At 36.6% G+C, this 11,323-nt stretch overlaps 1 protein-coding gene across 1 annotated transcript; it reads right to left on the bottom strand.

Annotated features, from left to right (window-relative positions):
• Nucleotides 1–9,421: 9,421 nt before the first annotated feature.
• Nucleotides 9,422–11,093, bottom strand: LOC130014362 (uncharacterized). Its single transcript, XM_056103452.1, has 2 exons — nucleotides 11,034–11,093; nucleotides 9,422–10,551 (listed from the first exon to the last, which is right to left on the bottom strand). Exon 2 carries the CDS (start codon nucleotides 10,540–10,542, stop codon nucleotides 9,631–9,633), a length of 912 nt encoding a protein of 303 aa, XP_055959427.1. The 5' UTR covers nucleotides 10,543–10,551; nucleotides 11,034–11,093; the 3' UTR covers nucleotides 9,422–9,630.
• Nucleotides 11,094–11,323: the final 230 nt, after the last annotated feature.

Below are 11,323 nucleotides of genomic sequence, written 5' to 3'. Positions count from 1 at the left end.
TTTAACTGATATCCAATATTTAAGACAAATAAACATTTCACCATTGGAATATGAATCGTGTACGATAAGGCGTTTCAGCGCCATTTGTAACAAGGGACTCGAAGAATGTGGCTAGACATATTCCACAAGTCATGTCAAACGGTGACGTTATATTCTTATCTGTTCTTTCGTTCGTTCCTAGAGTTTTACGTCCACTTCCACCATAGGTGATATCTTAGACAATTCAATCTGGAGGGCATGCGCAATAAATACTATCGATGTAGACTTGAATAGCCAGACGCTAGATATTGCCATTCTATTGAGACTTTTGGCGTATTTCGCCGAACATAACTGATTTGAAATTAGAATAAAAGACAGAAACGATTGAATGTAAATTATATATACATTCATATTGCATTATTATATGCGTTGCAACCCATTTGTGTCAATTTATAGGTCCCAAATATTAGCGATTTAGCTCTTGTAAGTATATAAACAGTTAAAAGACTTGGAAGATTAGCGAGATGTCAATTTAAACATTGGTCAACTGTTACTTGAACTAATACTGAATACTAATCAAACGCTGTAACACCTTCTTATCATTGTGGTTGACTTGACTTGAAGTCTTGCTTATCGCACAGAGTATATAAATATATCTATTTGATAGAGTACCGCCTTTCTGATTGATTATGGGCGTTTGTGGTTATTGATGTAAATTAATATATCAACTTTCTAAATACTATATTGACAAACGAAATGGTTTGTTTATAATCATCTTCAAAGCATAAATCAAAATTATGACATTAATTTATCAAGAATCGTTTGATCTTCTTTATCTGGTATGACTGTACATGTACTTAAATAAAATATCAGTTTGTTATTTTGAATTAAGGTATTTTGAGTTTGATCGTTTGTATATTTTATTATTGTTTTAGGTAAGAAACCATTTAATATTATGATCCCTTATTTGTTGCATTCTTTCCATGCGGGATCTGTGTAGAAGATTACAATGAATGCCCCTCCCCCCTCCACCTTTACTCCACCTACCCTAATGACACAAGTCAACTTGTTTTGTCTTTTTATTTTAGTTGATTTAACTATACAGTGTATCATTACTATTATGCCTACGTATTACCCAAATACATACACCACCATAATAAGCGGAGTTGGGTTATTTTATTAGGAATATGGTATTTCAATTTAACTATGATATTCAACAAAAGTAAATACACAAAATAATTACTGAACAGAATTGTGAACCTCTCTGTTAATTCCCCACCACCACCACCACCCACAACCCACACACCCACAACGTTCGAAACTGGTATTGCATCACAATTCCAAGATGGCTGCGGTTCCTGGTCCATAATACGCTTGTTCGGTTGCCATTAATTTGTCGTTCTCGAACAACACTCACAAATAGTTATATTCATTAAAGTGCCCTGGTCTTTACGTGCTGGTACCCGCATGTCTGTTCTGTGTCTGTTTCCGCCGATCACGACGAGAAAATCATCCACCCACCTGCCTTGATATTCTACTTATTTACATATAAACAACATGACGGAAAGGGCAGACGTAATAATTTAGATACGAAGGTAGACCATTATCTCATGTCAAACTGTGTTGATTTGAAGATATTGTTACACATCATACCAGACCTAAAGTCATAACTGTCAGATTTGGATTGTTATGCGTTTCGGGGAGTTTTTGGCACTTGTCATTCAAAGTGTCTGAAAAAAACACAAATTAGTCAGATTTATATGAATTCGCAACATCTCAAAAAGATACATTGAAAATTTTGACAAACATGTGCAAGAAATGTATTTGAAATGAAAGTAGGTCCAAGATCAGACCCCAAAAATATATTTTAAATTTATTCTAATAAAAATATATAGTGCATATGGTTATTGCCCTTCGGTTAAAAAAAACTACTTAAAAATGAACTCAACGATGTTACATGAAAATAATAATGAGGTAATTTTATTTAAAGAAGAGCTATGGATGTTCATATTAAACAACATGCAGATTCTAGCTCCGGCGATCATCTTAATCTTCCATAACAACCTTTTCTGCATACAGAGATCCATCTACTTTATACGACTCCGAGAATATTCTCTGCCCTAAATGGCCGCCATAGCCAAAAATTAGTTATACACGCAAAGACTAAATAAACCCTTTCATTAAATGGAAGCAGAATAAATACTTCTCACAATTCAAGAAGTATACTTAGTGTTTTCGACTAAAGTCATCGATTTAGATGTTAATAGGTCGGTCAACTAGCATAGCGTCTGTTCTCAACTTGCGCTAACTGTAGACAGGCAGCCAAAGTTTAGTATGGTAACAACCGGGCTAATGACGACGGCAAAGAGGGAGGGGGGGGGGGTAACGTCCACACGACACAAAGTCATTTCGGCACTAACACATGGTTCAATTTTATTTCAATAATTTGCTAGCTTAGGTGTTGTTTTTTTTAGCAGTGGGAGGAAGCGGTAATGACATACTCCATGCATAATCCATTCGAGACATATGGTTTGATAGAAAACTACGAATCGTATAGAATCTAGGGTGCTATTCATGTACAAACACAAAATCGTTATTAACGAATTTCATACAGTATATGGTATTTAAATGGTACATAACAGAATTTTATTATAAAACCATACTCTATAATACAGGTGGCTCATTAAATAAAGTACATACTCGATAATCAGTAGGTCTCGGGTTCGCTGGTCGTTTTGCCCGACATATTGTCGCCGACGAGAAAAGGGTTGTTGACGACAAAAATAATTCTTTATGTGCGCATACCATTAACATAAATATGGGGGATTCGATCATAAGTCCCACCATCGATGCAAGTTTCATGGTTTCGATTTCACGCTTGTAAGAGCCATTGTGTAATTTTTCGTGGTTTATCTCCCAGTTTAATCCTTCAGTTAAAGCCATTGCACGAAAGCGAATTATTGAATTAAACAAGTACGATCGTACTATGGATCAGGAACTGCTCATGTTGTTGAATGCAATTCAAAAATGTAATTCACCAAATCGGTGCAGTATTATTTAAAGAAGAAGCTTGCCAATTTTCATATCGATCTGACTTGAATTGACGGGGCCTTTGAGTCATAGACTTTTTTTGAATAACGTTAGCGACCAGTTCCGGATCCTAAAAATATACCTTAATACGTACGTTTTACCGCTAGTCCTTGCTAATCAAATATCGGAAGTAGCTATCCTATAACCCATTTTTTAAAAGTCTGATACCTAGAATTTCAAATATTTCGTAACGTGATCACATGTATAATAACAATTTTTCTAAGATATTTTAAGTGATAATATACGTGTTAACCTATTACATATAAATTTATTAGGGATGTTATATCTGTTAAACACATTTCAGTCTTGGATAGTTTGTTTAGACATTCTCTTCGGACTAATTATGGCTTTTAAAAATTGATACATGTGTACTATCCTTTAATCTTGAATCATGAGTTTAGAACATTAAAATGATGTTTTTAAAACATGCTAGCATGCGTGGAATTTGTCGGTTAATTACCTACACTTGTGATTTTCCATTGAATAAAATGTTATTAATGTTGTTTACTAATAACAACTGAAGACTTTATATAATGGGGAACTCACGCTTTTTTTTTAAATGACGTCATCAGTATAATTGGGTTTGGATTTACTCAGTCTTCTTCAAGTTTGACCATACCTGTTTACAGTGTATGTGGAAGAGTGGGTTAAGTGATCCAAACGCGTGCGCTTTAGCTCATAAGGTCTGTCATTGTGTCAGGTGGTGTGGTTTCGATCCCAAGTTTGACAAAGAGTAGGACCCTCTGCTTTCCTCTCACTGCTATAGGTTTAACATGGAAGGGTTGTATCGTCTCCAATCACCTCGGGTCAATATTTCAATTTTGGCAACGGATTAACGCACCTGAAACATTTCTTAAGTTATTCTGAAAATAACACATTCATAGTTTCAGTGGGGAATTTAACTGGATATCCACGTTTCTTATAACGACTCTTGGTCTGTTAAAAGTTACTTTTAACGCCAAGTGCTGGACCTCGTTTTTCTCCCATTCGAATGACTACACCCCATCGTCCACTCTTCTTCGAATTTCAATAAACGTGGAAATCTAAATATCGGTCATGCTTATTATACATTAATAAAGTAAATCAGTGCAAATATTTGTACAAATATTTATCTTGGAAAACGGTACTAATGTTGAATATTTACTTTAAGGCTTGTTGTTTACGGTGCTAATGATTTTTATAATAGTAAATCACGCTCTTATTTGAGTATAATAGTTATATCTGATGTGATGATTGTTGGAACTTTCTCATTACATGGGAAAATAATACACAAATTCTTCTAATTGCAGTAAAAAATCGGCATTCTGCAGAAAGCCTTGAAACAACTTTTAAAAAGGAATGTAATCTTCACGTTCTTATATCTCATAGAATCTGATATAACTGTTGTTGGAACAATCTCATTACATGAACAAATAATAAACAAATCCTTCAAATGATAGTAATAACATCTTTCCAAAGAATGCTTATGACGTGTAAAGTACAATGTAGTGCATCACGTTTATATTGCATCCGTATATAAAAAGTATATGGAGGAGTACAAATATTTGAACAAATATTTACTTGGGAGACGTTACAAGAATTAGATGGCTGGTTCAGTGACTGTAGACGTGATTGTGATTCATAGTAAAGATTCTTTGATTAGCTCAACAGGTGGCAGTCTATAGGTTACGTCATTGGGTGCAGCTAATTTTGGCTCAAGAACAATATCTAGTAGAATTCATCAAAGCTTTAAAAATAAAAATTGGTTACGCGATATTTTGATGTATTTTAGGTAAACCCTGTGTTGATGTCCCGTAGTTCGTTAAACCGTGGCTTGAACTTCAGAGGAAAATATAATAATTAAATTATTTATATAGCCTACCTTAAATATTTGAAATAACTGAGTAAAGTAATTTTTAATCAAACCGGTCGAGAACCCCAATATGTAACATGAGCTAACACCTAAGCCTTTTCATGTCAGTTTTAACAATTATTGGACTTGTGTGGGGATGGGGGTACATATAAGCTGTTTAGTTTCGTATCATCAATGCCATGAGCGTAAGGATTATACAAATCAAAAAATGCATGTATCCTTGTCCCAGTAATACAAGCATAGCCCCACCCTTACCGGGTGGAGGGGCGGGGGGGGGAGGGGTCGTTGTTATTAACCAAGGGGAAGAAGAAGAAGCGGACCGTGCCAAGTTTATTTTAATATAATAAATCCTATATAATTTCAGGACCTTTTGCTCAAATGCTTTCAGGATGCGACCATGCTCTATGCCCCACAATATCATTGCCACGTAAATCATATGGTTGGTTTATAAAATAATCTATAGGCTTGTAGTCAATAAATTATTGTGCGCATGCATCCAGGGCTCAGTTTACACCGGTTTTAAAGTGGTTAAAGTCGTTAGCTTTTCCAGATTCATAAAGTTATTCGTTGATAAAATAGGGTTTAAATGCAAATTCAGTGCCAAAATACGAAGATATGTCCCAATTACCTTTTGTAGAAACTTGAGAGTTTAAAGTCCACTCGACACAAACCATGTCATTTCGGGACTAATAGTTCAATTTTATTTCAATAACTCGCTTGCGCGTAGGGGTCTTTAGCAATAGGAGAAAACCGGGGGACCCAGAGAAAACCCAGGTTGGACATTCGACCATACTCCATACCCCCCTCCCCCCGCCCCCTGCGTGAGAATCGACTGATATTGAAATGGTACCAAAGATATTAGATAGCGTAGAATTTAGGGACTCTTCACAAAACTGTTCGTGCGTAAGATATTGGCAGGAGACACGACACGAGGATTCAAATGGGCCTTTACCACAGTAATAACCAGATTGATTCACTAAAATACCGGAAACTGATCCTTTATTGCCAAGTTTCCACCGTCATGCGATGCATTACGATAGGAATGACCCTATTGAATCCACGATCTGCTACGTGCAGATACGTTCGGATAGTTTCGATACGGTCAACTCGATTGCTACAACTGGCCTCAATATATAAGACCTGATAGGATCACCATGATTACTCTAGGATTAAAACCACGATTTCAAACGATGCACGAATCGTGATGGTGGGGACCTTGTAAAGGTGGTCGTTGATTGGTAAAACAAAAAGAAACAAATTTCGAGAAAGACAGAGGTTGCTCCTGTAACCAATTTCGAATACAGACATTTTGATTAGAAAAAGACGAAGTGTGTAGAAATATGCAATGATAATATAGTGTTTTATAGACATTATATTTAAAAAAAAGTACGAACTTATTATGATCAGGGGCCGAGTGTGACGCATAACAGCTATCTCGGAATTGTGACGTCATATTAAAGATCTATGCGCAATTGTCCAAGGAACAAGTATGGCAAGTTTTATGTCGACCGTACTTGAATTGGCGAGCACACCCAAGCAGAAGAACACTAACAAGAAGACGAGTAGCATTTCCTGGTCCAAAAATTGAGTCTAAGCTACGCAGTGAAATGAAAGAGAATCCAAACTGTCATTCTGAGTTGATGTTGATGTGCAGGCTGGGCGCGCTAATTGTTTCTGAAACACCTGATAACATTTATGATTTGCTTGGGAACTCCATTTAGCTAACTTTACTTAATACAAGTATTGTTGCCTCTTTAAACAGTCTGGCCTACATGAACACAATTAGCGCATAATACATGCGTAACACGTGTGAATTTATTCGGATTTTAAAATCTTAGGTATTTTAAAATATCTAATAATTCAGCATTGCTGGAATTTTATGAGATGGGAAAATCCATTTCAGCTGTGAACTTTAGCCTTGTTAAGGAATAAGAATGACAACAGTTAAACGACAGCTGTAATCACAAGTTGTGCATATCGACAATGTCTGCACCAATTTCTATATCTTACGTGTGTGCCATAAGTAAAAGGAAAGCCAAACCTAACCGAGTCTGTAGTCAAAATATTATATAATCGAGGTGGAAAGGAACGCATGCCACTGGATATACTATAGTCAATAGCTCTCGGTTAAATTATATTACTAAATACCTTGCTAACATTACTACTACTGAATACTCTGATATGACTTAATTTTCCAGGTACAATACTACAACTACTACTTATTATATAATAAATAAGTAGTAAAACTAAAGACTCCTTAAACACACTACTACTACTACTACTACTACTACCAATACCACTACAACCACTACTGTTACTTCGTTGATTGATTAATTCTATTGAACCCCATAAAAACACAACTATGGGGTTGGGTTATGGTAATTTGTCCACAGGGGCAGCACCAGAGTAAGCTTGCATGGGACCCCTGGCTGAAAATGTCACCAGGACCCTTGCACCAACGGTGAAAAGGAGACATATCCTGACAATTTGTATGTCCGTATGATAGATAGATAGATTTATTTGGTACAAACATATACAACATAATAAATAAAATCAGAAAGTTATACATAAAACATTTTTTAGAACTAATTTGGAGGCTCCTTTAATATTGGGGCCCCTGGCTACAGCCAAACCAGCCATCCCTTTAATCCGGCACTGCATGGTGGTAAGTATAAAATACTTTAATGGCAACGGCAATGCTTAGCTCAAAGATGATTTTAATTAATTAGAATCGTAGAAACATTCTATTTGTGCTACTGGTAGATCGTAAAAACACAAGTAGGGATCCAGATTATCTATTTGGCACGTTTTAGCAATTATAACATAGTAAGGTGTTCTTTTCACCACTCTCATTTTGTTTCGTCACAAAATCTGACGCAAATAGATCGTTAAAGTGAAAACAGTACATACTAAATCAGATAAAAATACAATTCTACAACTTTTCATTTCTAAAAATACGAAACTAAAGATGGGTGTTTTGCAACGTAAATCTGTTGTCTGCCAACCTGTGATGTAATAACCAGAGTGAAAATGGCAGTTTATTGAGGGTATTTTTATATACCGTGGGAATACTGTGGAATTAATTTCTAGTATCTTTTGACAAAGAATATTGTTTTTGCAATGTTAACTTCTCCAATTTCATTGAGTATTGCGAAGCAAAGTAAGTACCAGATAGTTCAGGTGGAATGATGTGCATAATGTGCTATAATACCCGGGCGATGAGAATTAACTTGCTTATTTGAAGAGCATTTTTGTCTCTGTGTGTGTTGGGGGGGGGGGCGTCTGGTTTTCTTCGTTATAGGCCCACTAGGAAGTTTCCCCCCCCCCCCGCACACACACACTAACTAACTAACCATGCATTATGCGATCTAGAAAAAAATGTTCCACAAAATACAGACGGACCCTTATTATCAAAGGAAGCTGCCGCCTTAATTTTATATGTAGCCATAATAATGTTTCAACATACAGACATTGCACTATATGATCTTTATTTATAACAACATATTTTCCTGACGGTGTACATCTTGACAGATGGGCAAGTCAGTGATGCCAAAGATATCGTTCGTATATATAGTTTGTTAATTAAACAAGAAGTTATATAGTGTGTGTGTGGTGGTGGTGGGGGGGTGTTAAAGGGTTAAAGGCTCATTTATACCTAATTTAAGTTTCATTGAATTATCTGTCGTGTCTTGGATGGAGTCTCCCTTTATAATATAATTCATTTTAATGACGGACTAAGGTGCGTGAAACCCCAGCCTGTACACGATATATCCCGCATTCTTACGAGTGAAACTAGATTGAATTTTTGTTTATTTTACGTTTTGCATTTTTGACAACTCTAACGCGCCCTTATAGTCTAACATCATCTTAAACAAGCTGACCAAACCCGATAGTCTCCACAGGACGAGACTCTTAATAGTAACACGGGGAGGGGACTGAAAAATGGGCGATAAAAATTCATTGTTCCCTCATCCGCATAAGGCCCTCGGTGTCCTATATTAATGACTTATCATTGCTGATCTTGGGCATGGATGGTTCAGATTTTTGATAAGCATGTCAGATCCTCTGTACACAATACAGAAAATCAAACTCGGATAAAAGAAAGATCTATGTTTAATTATTTTACAATTTCTTATTATCAGTACAATCAAAGATTACAGCTGAAATTTTTTATCAAGCACGCTAACGTTTATGAAGTCACGAGTTATTCCCCTTTAATTAGAAATTACAAATTCAGGGGTTAGACTAATTCATGCGAAACAAATATGACATTATAATAAGTCACTTTATTGATCTTAACACAAAAAATATTGGTAACAATAATTGTAAATATACATTAAATAAAGACCCTGGTCATCATTTTAGCTATTTTTTTTTTCATTCCGTGCAAAATACAATAGGGTGAAAGTGGAGGTCGGATGGATCTCGAAAAGGAATATCAGTTCAAAAATAGTTTAAATTTATTCTGTTTAATATGTACAAATTGTCAACATTCAGTATCCTTTGCATAAGGTCAAAACAAGCCAAATCAAGCTATAATCCTCGCTATACTTTTGAGGACTTCTTTTTAATCCGATGAAGCCGAGATATTATCCAGTATTTTTATTTTTATTTTGCTACGAGTGCATGTTAGATTGGATTAAGTCGCCAAAAGATGATGATCAGTAGATTTATCACAATTATTCGTTATTTATTCCTGGACTTAATAATTAGCAATCTTCTATTTGCTCTTGATTCTCTTCTTGGTGCTCAAACATTTGCTTTGGATAACCGATTCCAGGTCCGCTTGTATCGCTCACCCTTTGGTCCTCTTCCCCCTCTAACGTTTCTTCCTCGACCGGTGGACCTTGACCTTCTTCACAAATATTCTGAGTTAGTCCGGATTGTATAGCTCTTAATTTCCTCTGCAAGGCGATTTTCTTCAATCGTTTAGTTTGCTCAGCGTCCTCTACTTTAATTACACGACTTCCTTTGTCTGTCCTTTTGTTAGGTGTTCCGCTGACTGACGCCGTTTCTGAGGTTCCGGCATTTTCTTCCGTCTTTTTGATCATGGGAACAGGTTTTCCAATTGTTATTTTGCTTCTAGGATTATTTTCAGGATTCGCCTCTTCCATAGAGTCTGTTGGATAATCATCGGCTATGTCAGTCTGTCTGGTATCGACTACCTCGGCATTTCTTTGGTTTCTGGTCCTGGATGGCGGTTCGTCAGTTTCGTTAAATCTGACTCTCGTAGGCCTTCCACGTTCATCCCTACTCTGGTCTAACCCTTGTTGATTTTCACCTAGACGATTTGGCTCATCAGATCCCTCATTGCGTGCACTTCCTCTTGCCCGAGTACTGTTTTGTCTTTGTTGGTGATGTTCGATTTGGTCATAAGATGGTGGTGCTTCGCCTATATCATGGGGCTGACGGGTTTGTGAGTGTCTATTACGCGAGCGGAATTCGGGATCCAGACCATCCGATTCGTAACCTGGCAAATAACCTGGTATCATTCCATATTCCACCCTGGCTTTATTATGAAGATACTCAAACTCTTCCATGGATATACTACCTCTATGTAGACTTGGAGTTACTGCTCTTATAGGACGTAGTCTTCTTCTTGGGCGATCATCGTCCATCATATCAATATCCTGCAATGATATTATAACGTACAAGGTTATCATAATCAGTAATCGAACGTGTACGATGTTGGCCGGCGTTTTGGAGTATAACCTTCCAATCTGATTAAAACACGGACCCTATTTCGTTTCGTTTTTTTATAGTTCAAAATTTCGTTTTACTTGTCTTCGCTACCTTGAGATCTGGAAGAGATGTTAAATAAGCCGTGTTCTGGTTGATGTTCAGCATTAGCCAATGAAATGGTCCCCGGCTACTGTTCTTCTTGTCACTGGTATGGTGGGCTGCAACACTAATTCACTAAACCCAAACGTCATTCAGAACCATCCAGGACGATGTTTTTGTTCAGCGCGAAAGCAAGACTAGCGTTATAATGTGAGAAGCGTGTGAAGTACAGTTGAATAGAAAGGTCCAGACCCAGGAATTAATCCTGAAATGATTAATTAGAATCTTATAACGCTTGTATGGAAATCAGCAGTGTAAAGATTTTGCATACCTGTTTCTTGGACACCCAGCAGCATATACAACATATTATAATGGCTACCAATACAATGATTCCCAATAGCGACCCACAAGCTATTATTATTATAAGTACGGTATTGTTGGTCATATCTAATGCTGTAAAAAGAAATAACAATAGAATGAAATGGAGATTTAAGATCTCGTCTTATGTCGGTGTCAGCAGTCATGGGATATTTATGTGCACTAAACATAATATGCACATGGGTCTTTGGTAGTGCAATCGCCATTAACGTGTTATTAATGAGTGTGCGCACCGGATTCTTT

This window comes from Patella vulgata, chromosome 9, assembly GCF_932274485.2.
Source record: "Patella vulgata chromosome 9, xgPatVulg1.2, whole genome shotgun sequence".
Classification (NCBI taxonomy): Eukaryota; Metazoa; Mollusca; class Gastropoda; family Patellidae; genus Patella; species Patella vulgata.
This window is presented reverse-complemented; position numbering and strand designations above follow the sequence as displayed.